The sequence below is a fragment of the Jaculus jaculus genome, chromosome X (assembly GCF_020740685.1).
Source record: "Jaculus jaculus isolate mJacJac1 chromosome X, mJacJac1.mat.Y.cur, whole genome shotgun sequence".
In the NCBI taxonomy this organism is placed as follows: Eukaryota; Metazoa; Chordata; class Mammalia; order Rodentia; family Dipodidae; genus Jaculus; species Jaculus jaculus.
Genome location: NC_059125.1, coordinates 119,401,729 through 119,422,337, shown reverse-complemented (window position 1 = coordinate 119,422,337; position 20,609 = coordinate 119,401,729). Strand labels below are relative to the sequence as shown.

Here is a 20,609-nt window from a genome sequence, read left to right as displayed (position 1 = left end):
TCATCTCATTGTGCCTGACTCCTGAATCTTCAATTCCTTATTGATGACTAGATGGGATCCAAAGACAAATTTTACCTTTTTTGTCCTTTGGCCAAGGGCTAGACCTGGTTAGAGGAACAAAGGCTGCTGAGAAGAATGGAATTGGCCAGAAAGCCAGCAGGGTATTTTTGGCAGAGAGAGCTTGAATTGGCTCGAAAGAGTTTTGTCATGCTAAGAGAATTCATAGATAAAAGCACCTCCTCTCCCTGCCAACATGTCTCTGCCTCCTGCTCAGAGCATGCAAATACCCATCTAGTATCATTTCCCATTTGATATCATTTGAATTTAATTACTTAATTTAGCTGTTTTTTTTTAATCTTGTAAATCTTGATAGTTCAAGAAGAAATTGACAATTTTTTTTTTTTTTGGTCTTAGAAGGCACAAAGAATATTTGTGTGAAAAAATTACTTTGGTCTGAATGTATGGGAATTGGTCTCTTTTCAAGAAGGTATAGATAGGACAGGACATTAAGTCTCTTGATCTACTTTGAATGGAAGTAAAAACAAAAACAAACAAACAAAAAACTTTCAGTAATTGCAACATGGAACACATGCCAAGTACCACTAAACACTGGCTTCTTACTGTCTGATTCCTAGGGACATTTAAACAAAGAACAGGTTTCCAAAGGAGACCATGCTGAGTTTAAAGTACTTTTGAAATCACAAAAGAGAAGAAGAAGGTTCTTTTGCCCTCAGGTACTTGACTCTTCCTCCAGCCTGGAATTTCTACTTTTCTGTAGTTTCTTTTCAGGGAGCTTTGCTTTGCTTTCCTTTCCTTTCCTTTCTCTCATTTCATTTCTTTTTGAGACAGTATTTTACTATGAATCTCAGGCTATCCTTAATCTGACTATGTAGCCCAGGTTGGCTTCAAACTTGTGGCAGTTCTACAGTTTCAATCCCCCAAGTGGTGGGATCCTAGAAGCTTTTTCAAAGAAGGTGAGTGCTTATTTTTTGGAAGATTCTGTCTCAATGGAGATGATGTCAAATCTGTGCTCAATTAAATTCCATTGATGGGAATCTGGATGCAAAATGAGAATTTCCCATTTAGGTCCTAAAGCACCCTTGATAAAGACACAGATGGGACAAACACAAAGGAAGCATCTGGACAGAAAAAAAAGGCTCAATCAATAGAAGGGAAGAGCTACTGATGGATCCTCAAGGACAGTGAGATGGCTAGAAGACAGCACCCCCCCCCCCACTCTTCCCAGCTCTTGAATACTTGGTGAGAGACCGAAGTAGCAGACCTGGCACATTAGCTCAGAGCCAGCACAGTGGAAGCCCTTTTCCCTCTCCCACTCCTATGTGTCACCCATATTATAAAATAGAGTAGTGATGGCTAATTATACCAAAGTGTAATACCTGCCTACTTACTGCGTCTAAAACAATCACCTCTGTTATTCATAGAAATGGGGAGAAGCAGACACCTAACAAGTGTCCAAACAATTCATTTAGCTCTCATGGAATGGCCATAGCCTACAGATGAGGAAGTTCACTTTCAAGGGAAATTAAAGATTTAACATACCAATACTGATGAAAAACTAAAATACCGGCAACTCCCCAAATGGAATTCCTCTCTTGATCATTGCTTTTAAAGGAAGTCTGTTGTGTCTGGGGCAAGCGTGAAGAATTATGGGTAGATTTCTCTTGTGGTGTCCCGAACCACTCCAGCAGCCTTTTATCATCAAGCCTCAGCCTGTGCTCATTATAACAGTTGGTAAGTCATCTTAAGAACCCTAGGTAGGTAAGTACATGGTATGAGGGTTCTCCAAGTGACAGACAAAACCAGCAAATGGTAAGAGCTCAGGATTAGAGTTTGCTAGCGTTTTGACTCGTATCTTGACTACTTAAAGGATTTTCATCAAGCAGCTTAAGAATGGCTGTGTGGGCTCAGTAAACACACTAAATTAGGTTTGATTTTTTTTTTCCACTTGCCAATGGTAAACCCAGAGTGACTGCATTACTGGAGGAGATTTAGCTTGAGGGGGTTTATAATCCTTTCCAGAAGTGGGTGGCCAAAGTTGTAAATTTCATAAAACCTAAACCTGACAAACTCATAGGCACAGGGATGGACACTTGAGCATCTGACAGGTTTTAAGCAGAGATGACCCTTTGGTTTGACTGTAATTTTATAAATTCTTAGGGCTGGAAGGCTGGTTATATCTTAAAGTATTTTCATCTGATATTCTGATAGAAAATTTGTAGCTCATTTGGAGACTGTGTATAAGCAAGAACTTGTGAGCCACTGCTTTACAAGCAGTTTCTTTTTTAAAAAAAAATTATTTATTTATTTATTTGGCAGTGAAAAAAGGAGGGGGAGGGAGGGAGGGAGGGAGGGAGGGCGAGAGAGAGAGAGACAGAGAGAGAGAGAGAGGGAGGGAGGGAGGGAGGGAGGGAGGGAATGGGTGTACCAGGGCCTCCAGCCACTGCAAACGAACTCCAGAATTGTGTGTCCCCTTGTGCATCTGGCTAACATAGGTCCTGGGGAAGTGAACCTGGGTCCTTTGGCTTTGCAGGCAAACACTTTAACTGCTAAGCCATCCCTCCAGCCCTACAAGCACTTTTAAAGGCAACGGAGAATGCAGAGGGAGGGAGTAGATATAGAATGGAGAAAGTATTAAATGCTATCTAAGAGAAAAAAGAAGGCATGGCCTGACCCCTTCTCCTTGCATCAAGCATAAAATTCCACTGGCCTTTGTCAGGCATTTCCTTTAAAAAGTTTAAATATGATGGGAAAAGGAGTGGGGCAGAATCAAGCTAGACAACAGGTATATATATGTCTGGGTGTTGGGGAACAGGACTTTAACAGCTTTATTGACTATACTCTATGGGGTATTTACTGTCTGCCATTGTCAAAATCTGGAGGAAGGGAGGAGGCCTATTTAAATCTGTGTAACAACAAGCAGTCTCACAACGGGATCTCCTCATTTCTTTATCCAGAACAGATGTCCCCATCTGGGGGTATTGATTTGGACTCCTTGTCCTCAGGGAGTCAAGAGAGTTAAAGACATAGTGAAGATAAGGAGGCACCCTTGGAGCTGGATGTAGGTCCTGTGACACTATATTTGGTTGGAAATATTTTCCTTTCTCCTCTGCTAAGAATGGCAGACTTCTGTGTATTGTTAATGCTCCTTCCTGGAGTTTATATGCACCTTTGCAAGAGAGGAACTTTTACAAATTTATCAGCCCTTTCTGCCAGAGCCAAGTGTAACCACCTGAAGAATAGAATAGATGGCATCTGTTACTGGACCCTGGCTTCTTTGCCTTTTAGCTGGGAGGACAGATTGACTTCCTGCCTTTCTTAATGGAAAATGACTATGTCTTAGGATACTGGCAATCTAAAAGGTACTTTCTTATAGGCAACTAAATGTCTGTTGAATTGCCATTTGTCCAGGGAGTGTGAGGGAGTCTGGGACATGACCTGGAATCAACCATATGCCAACTGTCTCCATTGCCAAGCTTTCTTCTGTCTCCAAAGTCAAAGGAACCAATCTGGATAAATAACTCTCCAGGCCTTATGCAAAGTAACCCAACCTGCTCATATTCTTGGTTCTAAATGTTAAGAACACAAGGAACATTGTGGCTCCCTTTTTGGGAGGTGCCTTCTTCTTAATTAGGGCTCTTCCTAGCCCATTTCTTTTTTTTTTAACTTTTCTATTGACAATTTTCATCCATGTACATGATATATTTTGATCCATCCTATGAGGTAGAACGTCCTCTCTAAGGACAGACCCTCATAGCTGTTTACATTATATTTAAAAATGTTCAAGTGATAACTGGGAATTTGTATTAATTTTTCCTAGAAAATGAGTATTTTGGGTGAAAAAGCTTATAATCAAAAAAGAATGTAAGCCCCCTGAAGCCAGGCAGGAGTGTCATCATATCAGATTGAAATAACATCAAGTTTCTCATGAGTTGATAAGCTTAGTGACCTGAGTCAGTATACACTGACCCAATACACAGAGTACTTGACCAGTAGGCATGAGACCTTAGTTGGCAAATTGTGTGATTTTATCACCTTTTCAAAATCTTTCCACCTCCATTCTTATCACTCTTGTCCTCCTATCAGGCTTCAGTTTTCTGATTTTCCCAATGCTCAGTTTTAATATGCAGTCTTGACTGGGGCTCCTAGTAATTTGTAAAATGAGTGAACAACTAAGTTAAATGATATTTAGGGGTGCCAGTAGCTTAAAAATGCTCTTTGAAAATGCCCTCTTCATACATTGCTAGTTGGGAGCAATAAAAACTGGTGGTGTGTAAGCTTTTTGAGCTAGAACAATTATCCTGTGGTAGTGTTGCAGACATCTAGCTCAAAATCAAAACTGCTAAAAGCAGGTGGATGGTTTCAAGTCCATAATGTTCTGAAGGGCTTACATAACGGGGCACATTGTATCCTACTGACATTTGTTTTAAAAATAGCCTTCTTAGAGATACAAGGTGCCCCAACATCAACTTTGATTTGAATTTCTTTAGAGAAAAAAAGCATTTACATCTGAAAAGAGGCTGATTGACTTTTTTATTCTTTAACAAATTTAATTCATTTTGACTTTTTCTTAGGACTTCATGGCGTATACAGAAATCTCATTGGCAAAGCTTTCTTCATTTCTGCCTTTCTTAATTTGTCTCCTGCTCTGATCTGTTTTACATAGAAAAGGCAACACTGTAAAGATAAAACAGTGCCTAGCTGTGGAGTTTTCATGTTCACTTCAAGAAATGCTTTCCTATTCTCCACACCCCCTCAGCTTTTTTTTTTTTCTAATCAGGCAGTCTGATAACTCATTAAGGTTTTCTTCCCTTTCTTTTTTTTTTTTGGTTTTCCGAGGTAGGGTCTCACTCTGGCCCAGGCTGACCTGGAATTCCCTATGTAGTCTCACAGAGGCCTTGAACTCACGGTAATCCACCTACCTCTGCATCCCAGGGGCTGGATTAAAGGCGTTCACCACCTCACCCAGCTCGTCCCTTCTTTTTCTAAGCATTTTGTAGACTACAAGAGGTCAGGTCTGTCAGAAATGCAAGACTGTGGGTTTGTTCTCCATTTCTATCATAGAGAAACTGAACACTTCCCAATGCCAAATGATTCCAGCTTCTACATGAAGATGAGGATACACTTAGCTGACAAGATCCCTCTCCCCAATAACTAGCAACTCTGAGCATGATATGATAGCCTAGGTTTTATAGCCCCAGGTTTTAGAGGAAAGTGGATTCTGACAGTCTACTCTAATGGCTTGGTTTATTGTCCTTCCTCTGGAATCACTATGTGCTATATGGCCCGCAAACATCAGAGACTTGTTCTAGATCAGAAAAGGAAGAGGATAATCCTTTTCCTCCCCGGCTATTGCTTTTTTTTTTTTTAATTTTTTTTTTATTTATTTTTTTGAGAGCGACAGACACAGAGAGAAAGACAGATAGAGGGAGGGAGAGAGAATGGGCGCGCCAGGGCTTCCAGCCTCTGCAAACGAACTCCAGACGCGTGCGCCCCCTTGTGCATCTGGCTAACGTGGGACCTGGGGAACCGAGCCTCGAACCGGGGTCCTTAGGCTTCACAGGCAAGTGCTTAACCGCTAAGCCATCTCTCCAGCCCTGCTTTTGTTTTTAATAGAAAAAGCAGGAGTGAAAAGATGGAAAAGTTGCTACAGAAAATTTTCCTTTCCCAAATTGTAGAGATGAGATCTCAATTACTGAACAAAGAAGGGGTTCTGCAATTCTCAAGTTACCCCACTCATGCGTAGATGAAGTGCAAAGAGAAAAGGATGTACAGAGATGAACTCAGTGCAGCAGAGAGGACGTGGCAGAGGCAAAACCAAAACCTAGTGAGAAACATGTTCTTCATGTGAACAATGCCAAGAATTGTGTTTTACTCCCTATCACTATGCTAGGAGGGCACTGGTTTCTTCATGGAGTATGACGGGATTTTTTGTGACAACACAGAGCTCTGGCTATTCAGTTTTGATGAGCTGGTAAAACTCATGGAATAGATCAGATCATATAACTTGGGCCAGTAAAATGGCCCCCATAAATTTCTCACCATGTTACTGTGACTGCAAAATCTACTTTCCAGAACAGCTAGGGTATTAAGTACCTTTATAATAAATTTAATCTATCATTCGGTATGGGATGTGCTTACAACAACGCTTTGGCTATTGTATTGTATAGCATGATGATTAACTGCACACTGACTTCATAGTTAAATATCCGGGTTAAGATCACTGTGCCTGTTACCAGAATGTTTGTGCCCAACTTAGAAATGTCAACATTCTAATCTCCAAGGTGATGCTATCTGGAAGTAGGATACTTAGGAGGTTATAAGTCATGGGGCAGTTCTTATAAGTGGGCCTAATGTCATTATATAAGGAGCTCTGGAGACCAACTCCCCATTTGGTCATGTGAAGACACAGTAAGCAGGTGTATTCTATTAGTCAGAGTCCACTATCATCAAACAATGAAGTCTGCTTTGATCTTGAACTTCCCAGCCTCCACATGGGTTAGAAATAAACATCTGTGTTTTGTTATTTTACTGGTCTAAACTATTTTCTTACAGCAGCCAGGACAACTCAAATGGTCACTATAGGATATATGCTTTGGGATGTTATTTCACTTCCTAGCCTCAATTCTCATACATGTAGCATGAGGTTAATAATGAGAACTTCCTCCAAGTCATGTGAGGATTAAGGTAATAATGATTGTAAACTGCTTAACTCAGTATGTGGCAATCAGTAAATATGTGGTAAGTGATGACTAATAATGATAAAATATTATCTGATCTTCCCCACCATAAACTCAATTTAGAGGATTGTTTTGTAGTCATTATTGGGTGTCAGGTATTGATTCATTAGAGCAAAAAGTGAGTCTTCTCTGTGTCAGGTAATGTGCTAAGCACAGGGAGATAACATCTCTTGAAGCTTGAGTGTTTGGGGATGAGGGGCAAGAAAGAGAAGATCTTTATCACCAACTTGTAAAGTAAGAGGATAGTGCTATGTCAAGGTGGTTTAGAGGGTCTTGGGAGTCCTCAGAAATCTTATAAGGTTCTCTGCCCCTTCCGTAGCCCTCTCTAAAATGAGAAAAAATATTTCATGGCTGAATTCATTTGAATCTTGTCTGCCACTCAGCTCTGTCCCAGTTCCCAGGACCAACATTGACCTAACACAGGTGTAGTGATTGGCTCTACCCCATAAACGAAGGCTGAGGTTCAAGTTACCATGCTGTTTGTTTGGCAAGAGGACAGTGTCCCAGTTTTGATACCTGGGGCCCAGCCTCATTTTATGCCTTCGTTCCCTTTTTGTGCCCTTATTTTTAGAAACAAGTTTCTGCCTTTGTGCCTGTTCCAAAACCTTATTTAGTGACCCCAGTGGTCCCTTGTGATTGCAAAGCTACACCCTATTCTTCCTGGTTACCATTTGAATCACTAGAGTCATTTTCCTGACCCTCAGTAGTCTAATAGATAACATGAATTTTTGTTTCTTAGTAGCTAGGACTTCTCATCCTACATATTACCTATACTTGTCTATCTTTTCCATACATGTTGTCTCTAAAGGTACCCATAACTGCAGGTAATCTTTTTCCATTAGATATCAACATCTGCTGCTATGATCTGTACTTGTTTTCTAGTGGTTACTTCACCTAATGGGCAGTTCTTATGGCCAGTTGTACTTCTTTTAATATGCCTCATTGGGCTGCTAAAGATCTTATATTTTCCAGAAACCAAACCATTTAAAATGTAGTCACTGAGGAACTTTAAAGATTACACTGTATCCCTCTTAAAGACCTTAATTATCAGTATTCTTTTGTACTTGGCCAAAATCTTTGATAGAGCCATTTTCTATTTATCACTTCATGTATTTATTAAAATTTTATTTCCCAAGCTGTATTGGATATTGAAATGAATCATTTATCTTCTGCCCTCAAGAAGTTCATAATCTAGTAGGTCAAGTGAACTTGTAAATAGTTCATTATAGTACAGGTTCAGAAATATTGTATGAATGCGAAAAGCTCCATTAAAGAAGCAAGATACAGGGGCAGCTAACCAAGGCTGTAGGTAGGTAGAAGGCATTACTTCCTGAGATAGATATCAACTCTAAGTCCTAGAGCATGAGTAGTTGTCAGTAACTGAGTGAAGAGAGACAAAAGTACCTCTAGGCATAGCCTATATGAAACCTCAGTATTGTCAGAAAATAGCATATGTTTTGTTGTAGCTGGAACATTAGGAAAGAAGGGGAAACTGGTATGGTGGTGCATGCCTGTAATCCCAGCACTTGGGAAGCAGAGGTAGGAGGATTACCACGTGCTTGAGACCAGCCTGAGACTATAGAGTGTGTTTCCGGTCAGCCTGGGACTAGAATGAAAACCTACTTCTGGGGAAAACAAAACAAAACAAACAAACAAACAAAAAACCAAAAGGAAAAAACAAAACACGAGGGAAATGTACAAGATGGAGCTAGAGATGTAGGTGGGTGTGAGAATACAAAGTACCTTGTCATGCTGAAGAATTTAAGTTTTATCCTTTTTTTGAATTGTGAAATTATAATAATGAGGAGATCTTATTTGCCAGGATAAAAATAAAGAAAGTTAATTAAATTACTGACAAATGGTAGAAATCCTAACTATGGTGATGATGGGGGTGGCAGGATGAAGAGTATGTGTGGATATGAGAGACAGTAGAATTCATAGAACATGGTGACTCATTAACATGGGGGGCAATGAGGAAAGATCGTGGTTTTGCTAAGACTCCTATGGGGTGGATGATTCTACTAGCTGGGATAGAAAAATATAGACAGAAGAGATTTTTCAAGTGGGCAGGTTATGCTTAATGTTGACAAGTAAATTCCCCCAATTTTATTTTCCTTTTAGTAGAACAATTCTATGCTCAAAGGATGTTACTGTCAATCTACCTTTATAACCTTCAACTGTATGAGAAAATAATTTTTACAGACTACACAAAAAAATAATAGCTAAAACATTTATAGCTAGATAAATTTTTTTACTTGAAAATTAAATCTCCAATCTTCTCTTTAAATCAGAAAGTACAGAGGGAAATAGAAATAGCTGAAAATACTTACCCCATAGACCAGTTCCCCAACCATGCCATTCCATATTTTAGTCTCTGGATCCCTTGCTCCATATTTCCCATCACCAACAATGGACAACTTGTATTTGATCCTTACGTGTTTGGCTATTTCATAGGCTAAATCTACACAATAGCCTTCATAGCGTTCATTTCCTTCCAGTTGCTCATGGTTCTTCTTATACATTACATATGGTGATTCCTTTGGGACCAGAATGAAGATCAAAATATTACTCTTATCCATTTTGTCTAAGACCTAGTACATGCAATAAGAAGATGTTTCTTCCTTTGTGGCTGTTGAGGTTGAGTGTATATAAAGGATTTTTTTTTTTTTGAGGCAAGCCCAACAGACTGGCATTTTTTATGTGAGAGACTGAAAGAAAGAGAGGAGAGAGAGAAAGAAAGAGAGAATAAACATGACAGGGCTTCCAGCTACTGCAATTGAACTCCAGGATGTGCACCACCTTGTATGCATGTGCAGCTTTGCATGCTTGTGTCACTTTGTGCATCTGACTTATGTGACCTGGAGAGTAGAACATGAGTCCTTAGGCTTTGCAGGAAAGTGCCTTAACTGCTAAGCCATATCTCTAGCCTTACAAAGGATTTTTTAAAATTAACATAATAAGCAGGAGAGCCTCAATCGACTATTCCTGGAGCCATGTGTTTCTTGGAGCCCTTAGCTGATGATTTAATGAAGTAGAGAAACAATTAAGCTCTCCTCCAGAGTATGAAAGTAGCACTAGTTTCAGTAGCGAAGTCTTTGATTTAGCCAAACTGGGAAGTGTTATGTCTCTCAGTTACATGGAGTTGAACTGCCTTTAATTTCTCAGTATTTACCAGTAGAAACCACAGCCAGCTGAGGCAGGCCATAGTGAAATAGTGTGATTCCTATAAAGCCAGAGTCTACAGCTTATTGGTTTTCTATCCGCAAGGCTGAGTACAGTTCACAGGAAAAGGCAAAGGAGAGTTAATACATATATCTAAATAATAGATTAACTTGCAAAAAGTCTCCTTTCAGTTAAAGTTTCAGACTTTGTGTCATCTTTATTTGAAACTCAGGTGCATGCTTAATTAAAAAAATAGCTTTTGAGAAATCACTTGAAAACTAAAAACACTCACATTTTTATAATGCTTTGAATTTCATAGAAAACCCTTTACATGGTAAATTGTGCCTTGAAATAATCTTATGACATAGGTAGGAGGTTATTATTATATCCATTGCACAAATTGAAAAAGCAGATACCTGAGGCTCAGAGAAGTTGTGACTTGCACTGTTATACTAAGTAGTGGTAGATTAAATATAAGAGCCCTCATATATTAGAACTTTAGTATTAGGACAGCAATGCCACCTCCACAGTGAACAATTCGATTTCAAGTCCAGATGAAGTCTTTGGGGAGAAGGGGAGTAGTCAAAATGGCATTATATCTGCATTGTTCCAAATTCCTGCTTTTTCTTTTTTAAAAAAATAACATTCTGTTCATCATTATGGCAAGATGCTCAGGAGTTTTTGAGGTGCCCTATTAGAAGTTTTCTATGCTTGAACTTCAGACTGTCTAGATAATGCTTTATAGAATTCAAAGCCTTGTCTACCCACACATACCAGAATGGTGGTTACTACGATGGTCCGGTTCTCTGCAGATGCACTGTCATTGCTGATTTGCTGGTCTGAGAAGGGCACAAATCTTTCATACTCATTCCAGTAGCCAGCCTAGGAAGAACAGACATGTGAGCTGCATGCCGGTTTTTTCATATAAGAGATACCACATGAAATTTAAGTGCTATTGTGCAATGAAAGAGTGATGTTTTTCAGTCTCTTGAGCTTTACAATGGTTGATATCCTATTTGTCCTACTACTATAAGGAATGTGATATTGACACACACATAGATATACTGCCATTTCCTTCATCTGGAGGGTTCCCATGCTCACCTCATCCCTACTGACATCATACAAAATACTTTTGCCCATTGTAGGATGATTGCATTTCCTCCCATTCAACCTCTAGAGCAGAAAATATTTGGAGCTGTAGAAAAGCTGAGGTATAGGGGTAGGAATCCAGTTAGTATCGTAGAGCAATGACATAAGATATTTTATATTCTGAGGGCTTATCATATGGGTACTTAATTCCCTCTCCATTCCTAACACAATTAGCAGTAAGATAGAAACAAATTTGTCATACAAAATTCAGGTATGAAGACAGATACTTTGTCCAAAGTACTTTTGGTGGTGAATAGGTAATAGAAAGATGCCATTTTTAATTTAAAAAAAATGTGTGTGTGTGTGTGTGTGTGCAGGGTATGAGTGGTGTTGTATGTGATACAGTGTGTAATGTAATGTGATGTGCAGATGTGTATGCTTTATGTGCATTTGTATGGAGGCCAGAGCAGACCTGTCAGTGTCCTCCTCTATCACTTATCCTCCATAGTTCTTGAGATAGACTATCTCCCTCAGTGAGCTCCTGTGATTTTCCAATCTCCACCTCTGGCAGGACTAGGGTTACAGGTGTGCATGATCATTCCCAGTTATTTATGTGGATGCTGAGGAATTTGGGCAGCCTTAGCCTTCCCTTAGGGCTCATGCTGAAGGGGCAAGTGCTCTAAACTGCTGAGCTATCCTCTCAGTCTCCTTACTTTTCAATTTTCTTTGCTAATTCATATGTGTTTTGGAAAATCTATGTAAATAATAGCATGCTATAAAATTTGTGATTCCTTCCCTTTGTTAGAGGAATCTGTTATTAACTCATGAGTAGTAGACTCTACTCCTGTTACAGGCCCAGTCTCAGAGGGCTATCCATATATATATATATATATATATATATATGATTATTTATTTATTTATTTATTTGAGAGTGACAGAGAGAGAAAGAGGAAGATAGATAGAATGGATGTGCCCACTTGTGCATCTGGCTATCATGGGTCCTGGGGAATCGAGCCTCAAACTGGGGTCCTTAGGCTTCTCAGGCAAGCACTTAACCACTAAGCCATCTCTCCAGCCCTACATAGATATATTAAAAGCTCTGTGTATCTTATTTATGCTCCACACCAGGCAGAAAAGGCAAAAATGATGAGTGGGAATTTGCTTTGTGTGTTTCCTAACACCTATTTTCTTGCACCAGAGTGCTGTCACCTTTGGAGAGAATTTGTTCATTGGGTGTCTATTTTGGATTGCTTACTTTTCGAGAGCCAGAGACTTTCATTTCATACACATCAATGGTATAATTTGTCCTACGTCCGTACGTGTCAAATTGGATGTTTCCAGTCATTCCTTGTACTTGCACCTAGTAAAAAGGAAAAATGTAAAACTTCAAAATAGCACTGCACTATTGCCTGTTAGGTCTCTGGGGTGGGCACTTAATTGTAAGGGGCAATGATTACCTAATTTGCTACTGCCTTTAAGATATTTTACAGTATTTGTTTGCACACTAACAATTCAAATATAAGTTTTCCTCATATTCTTTCATACTTGCAAACTAATATAAAGCCTAATACATAGTTGTGGGGGCTTACTAAATATTTACTGAATGAATGGCATGGTTATATATATTCATTAACATAGGCCCCATAGGCACCTCTACCAGGCAATAATTTTGTTTGCCAGGTTTCTTTAAAGGAAGGGAATGATTTATTGAGAGACAACTATGTGCTAGTCACATAGTGAAGCACATTTACACATCATGCAATCTCACTTTTAATTAACTCCAGTTAAAGGGATTTCTTTCAATGTACTAAAGCAATTAGTTCTTCAGCTCAGCCTCACGCACAGTCTTTCTGAATGATGCAGTTTTACTGAGGCACTATCTGTTTTGGAAGAGGTGGATGCTTTCCAGACACTCTGAAGCAATAGAAAATGGTTGGCCTAGAGAAAGAGGTGAAGGGTCCTTGTCTGACCATTAAGACCTCAGGAGGAAGGTTACTTAGCCTGGCTAATTGCTTGAGCTTTACCAGTGAGTTATACAGAAAGGACCTTTTCTGTGCAATTGTATGATTGTTCTCTTTTTTTGTAGCCAAATTAATTTCTTCTTATTTATCCTGGTGGCCAATTTTGTACTTGGGGAAGGCGGTTGTTTATGTCATGAATGGGCAGTCAATTGGAGTTGCTGGCTCCTGTCCCACAAGGTTTTGTTGATGAAAAGTCCTTTTGATTCACTCTGAGGGAGTTTTATATTTCACTCATCATTATGATTCACCTGACAATACAAATCTTGTAACTGCTATGAAGGTTGAATTTAATTAACTGCTCTTCAAAATTGTGCAGTGCTACCTCCATAAAACTACACTTAGGGCATTTGTTAGGGAACTGACATAATGACATAAAAATGTGCATGATGGGAAAATGACTCATATCTCTTTCTTGGAGAGAGACACAGGGGCTACTAACCTCTTTTGATTGAATGCTTCCAGCTTGGCAAATTCAAGGCAGCAGCAAGAGAGCCAACTACACAAAATTATGTACGTTCCGAGGCTGTTACAAATTTCTCATGGCTGGGTTGTGCACAGAATTTATCTTATCATTGCCTATCTCTTTGTTCATTTGGATGTTCTAAACATCAGGATAATTAAGTGGAAATAAGAGATTCTTGTACTCCTGAAGGCTCATTTTAATGTACGCAGGCACATGTGGCTGGCATAAAGTAAAATTCAGGAAAGAGCACTTGCTTGGAAAGCTGCATGAATGGGTGATGTTGCTCCTAGTGTAAATAATGGAATCTGTTCAAAGGACACTGCTTAAAGCCTTCAATGATCTCCTGCCCAGGAAATACTAAGAACAAGTGACCTAATTGACTGCCTATCCATTGATGCCTTGTACTTTTCTTTAGGCTTTTCTTTGTGGCATTGGGCAGAAGCCTCTTAAGAAGGCCTAGAAATGCATCATGTTCCTGCATTCCATCATGCAGAATAGCACAAGTGTTCTTTTTGACAACAGAAATACTATCACACTGGGACTTCATGATGCATTCAGGCCAATAATGTGTCTAATGAGCCCAAGGAAGCTGCTGTCCTTTGTAATGCTTATCTTCAAGTGAGGAGCATCTAATAAAATATCCCAGCATCCCTAAAAAATGTCATATTTCTAGAAGGTTTGTTATCTTGAAGCTATTTATATATTCAACCCACAACTCTTGAGGGCACTGAATTTCACCCACTATGCAAAGCACAGCAAAAGCCCAAAGATTCATTTTCCCTAACTTTAATGATTTTTTCAAACCTCAAGGAAGAGCTTCCAAAGATGTCTAGATTTGGGTGACTAGCAAAGTTTATCTTTCCTGCTCACTTTGTGATTCTATTCCTATCATCATGTCCTCTTTCAAGATTAAAGTCTTATCTTTTGTGCCTCTATAAGACGCATCCATCCCAACCAACAATAGAGGTCTTTACCATTTTCAGAGCTCTCTCAATGTCAATTCCTTGACTCCACGGCACAGCAGGATTGGCTAAGCAGTCCCCAGCACTGCCTCTTCGGGAAACATCTACTCGCTGCCTCCTTAGATAGCGAAAGGCTTCTGCTATGACCAATATTGCGTCGTGTGTCAATGCAGATGTATACTAAAATGGAAGTGTGAAAAGAAGATAGCACATGACAAATGATATCCTCAAAACTTGCCTTGCCCATTATCATTTTAATTCATCTCTAGTTTATGTTCTACAAAGTTATCATCCTGATTATTTGTGTCAGGAGATCTCTCTGGGCAAGCATGACTTTGATTCATTCTACAATGATACCTCTTACCTCAGGTGTGCATGTGTTAAGATTATTAAGATCGGCTTGCTCAAGGGAATCTTTCTCTTTTTTTCTTGCTCTCAATGCTGTTTCATATTGAGTGAGTGACTATAAAATGCCAAGTCCTTTATACAGGAAGAAATGGATATGATGTTAAAGGATGGCATGTATAGATTAGAGAGGAAACAGCATATCCTAAAGCAAGGCTGAGTTATTGCTGTTTGTAATAGAAAATTTAGATCTGCTGTTTACTTAGGGGAAAATGGAAATAGCTAAGTTAGACAGCTTGAAATTAATTTGGAGGGAACCATTAATCATTTCTGTCTGGACCATGCTTCTTGCAAGCTAGGACCTCTGGCCAGTAATAAATCAGTTTTTGTTTCCTGGGGGGTATCAAAAACCAAAGATGGTTTTCAATTGTAGAAAATTGCAATTGTTATTGAGTTTTAAACTTGATAACATTGACAATCTGTAGGCAATACTTCACGATGCTGCCTCTTTCAAGTAAAAAATGCTTACTTTCTATTCTTTGGATATATTGATAAGCTCTACTAAGGATGAGGCTAGTCACTTAATGCAAGGGATTTGCTGATCTTCAAATCTTCAATTTGAAATGGTAGGTACCTTTCCATTAGATGAATTTCCAAAATATGATTAAAATAACCTGGCCTCAACTTCGCAAGGGTAACAAATACTTGTGAAATATGGAATTATATATATATTGGAGGTAGGGACTTATTCTATCCCAGGCTGACCTGGAATTCACTATGTAGTCTTAGAGTGGCCTCGAACTCACAGCAATCCTCCTAACTCTGCCTCCCAATTAAAGGTATGCATCACCACCAGGCTCCTGGTGATATTTTTTAATGCAGCAAAATGTCTTAGGAGTGTTCTTTCTATAAAGTATGTCCAAGTACAGTTGGGAATGAACACATTGTTGTCTATCCCACCATCAATTTACTTTACACATGTTACTGTTCTTCTAGAAGCAAATCAAGCTTGAGTATAACAGGAGCACATGCTCTTTTATGAAGGAAAATCTTTGTGTCTGCCCATCCTAGCTCTACCTAAACCCCACAGAGTAGTGATTTCTTTCCAGCCAACTACATAAATTTTCAGCAGTCTTAACACAGTTCTTTCTGAGCCATGTCAAAAGAATTTATAATTATTTACTTTATTCAGTTCCCACTTACCCAATGCATAAGAATACACCTTCTTCCTCCCCCGCAAAAATCCCAATAAGAAATGTATATGAAATATAGAGTAAACTTAGCATTGGGATTTTAATTTCTAGACAAGTTTATTTCCTAATAGTTTTGTTTGATTGATTCAATGTAAGATTCAATATTTTCTTGTTAGTTGTAAGATTTTACTTAGAAGACCAGTTATTTCTTTGTATTAGTTCTTGCACTTTACATTGCATATATTAAGGGTTATTAATGGATACTTCAGAGCTGATATGGTTTTTACTCTCTTTCCTACAAGTTTTACATTATCAGAGTGGAAACAATCTCTTGTGTAGTCTCCTTTTTTATGTTTTATCTTGGTTCATTTTCTTATTCCTAATACAGTGTCCTGAACATTCTAGGGAATCTCTAAAATAATGAACAAGTAGATTTTTCTCTTCTACATCTACCAACTAAATTTAAAGACCACAAGGTGGTTTTGTGAAAACTCAAATGTGTATAAGCCCACTTTAATGTAGTAGGAAGAATACTGTGTTTATCTGGTTAATATTCACTTAACCAAATTAGGACATTTGATCTTATCAAGGGACAGAATGTTTTAAAATAGGACTCTCTTGGAAAGCTCTGGTACAGATAAAATCTCTACAATCACAGAGTATTACTTAACTAGAGAATGATTTAAGTGCATGCAAAAATTATGGTTAGCTCACGACTTTTCTCAATCACATCAATTGTTTTAAAATGTCACTTGGATGGATCCTCATAGGTAGTACAGAATGAGTCTCTTTTCCCATCTCTGTTTCCTACTATTCTCCCTGTTTTATTCTTGTCAGTGAGGAAGGGGATCTTGAAAGTATGAGATAGGAGATCTCTCCCCTACTTTCATTTTTTTGTCTTTTTAAATTTATATATCTATTTTTTTACATAGGCTTTAGTCTTATCTTATACTTCACCCTTGGTCCTCATTTCCCTGAGAGCCCTCCTCATTAGGGTCCTTGGTGTTCACTGTGGGGTAGTTAGGGCCTCTATTAGTTTCTGGGAAGGCTGTAACTCATGATATTTCTACACACCCTGTGGCTCTTGTAATCTTTCAGCCCTTTCTTCCATAGCAACTGCTAGCACACCATACTTTCATTCTTTTATTTTTCAAAACATTATAATTCATATACCTCACAATTTTTTAAGTCATCTATATTTATAAAAAGCATTTAGTACATTGTTTCAAACAGTGTAACACTCAGGGAATTTCATAGATGAGCATATTACTGACATAACAATGGCTTTATAATATAGAGTAAAATTTAAAAAATATATTTAAAATACAAGTAATACCATACTCTTGATTTTTACAAGGAGAGAGTTTTGTCCCTACTTGTTCCCTTATCTCACATCACAATCACAACCATGGCACATATTTTCATTGTAGTGGGAAAGATGAAGGAAAGGCTAGTTTCATATTTGAAACATGAGGCTGAGGGAATGAGTTACACACACACACACACACACACACACACACGTAAAACAATTCTTTTGGTAGCATGAATAATTTTCCCCAAATTTATCTGTTTTAATTCATGACTTTTAAATACTAAGATTTCTAGTCATAGGGGAACTCATATGAAAAAAATGTGCACTTTAAGTATGACTTTCTCCTTTTGATATTCTTATCTTGATTTTGTGAAAATGAGCAACTTAGGTAATCTAATTATTTTTAGTCATTTTTTTTTCAGGCAAGAAAATATTTCTGTTCGATTTATATAAGTAACACATATTTTATATTAGAGACTAATTCACTTGGGTGTTTTGAGATTCATGGAACTTATTAACACAAAGCAATCACATAAATAATGTAAAATTTAATTTTCTGTTTTAGACTATCAATCTTTCTACCTATCCTCACTGCCTCCACCCTTTGCCTTGCTCAGGTTTTTGTAATATTATAAATTACTATGAGCATATTACAAATGAAATTCATTTAAAAATTAAGCTAAATTATTCCTAACCACAGGATTCTAAAAGATTTAATTCTCTATCATTTCTTTATTTGAAGGGTTATTTTTAAATGCAATAGCATCACCTATAAGTTCTTTTTTTTAGCATATTTGAATCATTTCTGATGGAAGATCAATTGATCATAGGATGGCCATAAGTATATAAAGGTTATATTGAGATAAGCCAGACTTAGGTCTCTCTATGGCATGGAACATTACCTTTAGTGGCACGTTCTTGGCTTCTGGGAATTCCCTTTCATCCAGCCTCACCCAGCGCTGTATGAACTGCTGAACCATAGGGTTTTCATTGTTGACAATCTGGAAACCTGTAATATTGGCCCCTCCATGCATTACTCTTTCCAGCAAAATGTCAGTAAAACCCTGGGAAGACATTGAAAGGGAATTATGGATTTAGGAGGTCATACATTCTTGGTTATCATATCGGTTAGCAGATTAAGGGTGAAATGAAGAATTCTTTTCCCAGGATCACTTATTACCAAAGTATTTGCATATGAAACTATTTCTTAGGGCACTATGTCTATGAAATGATAGGCATGATGAGCAAAGATTCACCTTCCATCTTGGCTTTATTTGGTCCTGCTGCTACACAGACAAATGCAGGTTCCAGCTTCAAGCCAAGGTTTAGCTTCATTCACCTGTATTTTCAGTTTTTCTTCATTTAGTACAAATATAATGATACATGTGACTGAAGAGTGTTGAGCAAATTTGACCCCAACAAAGGCTATGAAAATCTTTTCCTCAGCTTACCATGCTGAACACAGCATATTGTTTCAGATTCTTGTGATGAGAGATTTAGACATTTGTGATTGACAGAAACAGCAAGGAGTGAAACTGACAGCTTGGTTGTATATGATGGTACAAACCGCAGGGTATGTCTCACATGTATCCATTAATGAATCTTGACATCTGTATAGCATCTACCATTTGCTTCTTAACTTGTTCTGGTTACCATCTTGTATTTGTGCCATCTAAGTCCTCTGAAGTGATCTCCCCAAGGTTCACACCCAGCCTTATCTACCTGGGTACTGCCAGCTCTATTGGGTATTGCTGTCTTCTGGGACACCTCACCCACAAATGGTTGCTACTTGCCTTGGATAGCTTTCTCCTCATTATTACTAATGTGTTAGAAGCCGTAATGGACAGATGCCAGCTTAATATTCATAAAGAAGTGGGAAACAGTCTTCTTTTTTTCTTTAAATTGCCTCCAACATTTTAATGCAAGAAAATTTCAAACATGCAGAAACTTTGAAAGAAATGTATGTTGAACACCCTCATAGTCACTAGTCATATTCCACTATTAATATGTTCATACCCACATGTCCAGTTAATTTTAGAAAGCATTGCAAAGTTGCAAATGTCAGTATACTTTACCCTTAAAACTTCATTATGTAGGCCTCTAACTAGAATTTGAAATCTATATGTATATGTAGTTACTTTGTTTTTCTTTTTGAGGTAGTTTATATCCAACAGAATGGAAACATCTTTTAAAAATATTTTATTTATTTTCAAGGAAAGAGAGAAAGAATGAATGGGCACACCAGGGCCTCTAGCTGCTACAAACGAACTCCAGATGAATGTATCACTTTGTGCATCTGGCTTTATGTGGGTACTGGAATTGAACTTAGATGGTTAGGCTTTGTAGGGAAGAGCCTTAACTGCTGAACCATCTTTCCAGATCAGAAATAGACAAATTTAAACTCAGACTTGATAATTGCACATGCTTATATTACCCATATTTAAAATTTTTGTGAGTTTATTTATGTATATTGTGTGATAATGATAATATATAATATTTATATCTTTAATTGTGTGTGTGTGTGTGTGCACACACATGGATGCCATAGTGTGCATGTGGAGGTCAGAGGACAACCTTGGGGTGTTGGTCCTCTCCTTCTATCTTGTTTTGATACTGAATCTATCTTTTTATTTTTCTGATTGGGAGGCCAGACTAGCTCTACCCATAAGTTCTGTGATACTTCTGACCTGCCTCCCAGTATGATAGGTGTGTTGGTAATATAGACACATGTGTTGCTCTTTTACTTTGTCTGGTTTTATGTGAGTGCTAGGGATCAGAACTCCGGCTGGTAGTCTTGAGAGGCAAGTTCCTATAACCACTAAACAATTTCTCCAGCCCCTATATTACCATATTCTTATGACTTCTTTAAAATTTTCTCTTTTTTGCATTTTAAAAGCATCCTTTTTGAAATGCAGTGATTACTTTAAGTATGTATCTTTTTTGCATGTGTGTGGTGTGGTGTGGTGTGGTGTGTGAGATAGGATGTATGTATGTGTGTATGCAGATGCACATGCCCTGTGTGCATGTGTGCAGAGGCCTGAGAAGGTCAGGTTCCCTTCTCTTATTGCTAATTCATGTATTTCCTTGAGACAGGATCTCTCCCTCATCTCAGAGCTGCTATCCTTAACAATCCCCAGAAATTATCTGGTGTCCACCCTCTGCTGACTAGGGTGTTATGAGTGTGTAGCTTTGCTCATTCGAATTTGGTGACTCCAGTATGAGAAGCCCTTGTGCTTAAGTGGCAAGTTCTCTTAACCACTGAGCCATCTCCCCAATCCTAAGTATATATCTTGATGAGTATTTA

At 38.3% G+C, this 20,609-nt stretch overlaps 1 protein-coding gene across 3 annotated transcripts in view; it reads right to left on the bottom strand.

Moving 5' to 3' along the window:
- Window positions 1-20,609, bottom strand: part of Gria3 (glutamate ionotropic receptor AMPA type subunit 3) — a 321,623-nt gene that overhangs the window by 95,305 nt on the left and 205,709 nt on the right. For all 3 annotated transcript variants that reach the window (XM_004653930.2, XM_045140971.1, XM_004653929.2), the window contains exons 6-10: window positions 18,208-18,369; window positions 14,468-14,635; window positions 12,265-12,369; window positions 10,695-10,802; window positions 9,089-9,295 (exon numbers count right to left, since the gene is read on the bottom strand). In XM_004653930.2, coding sequence (XP_004653987.1) covers window positions 9,089-9,295; window positions 10,695-10,802; window positions 12,265-12,369; window positions 14,468-14,635; window positions 18,208-18,369 — 750 coding nt within the window. The remainder of the gene's footprint in view (window positions 1-9,088; window positions 9,296-10,694; window positions 10,803-12,264; window positions 12,370-14,467; window positions 14,636-18,207; window positions 18,370-20,609) is intronic.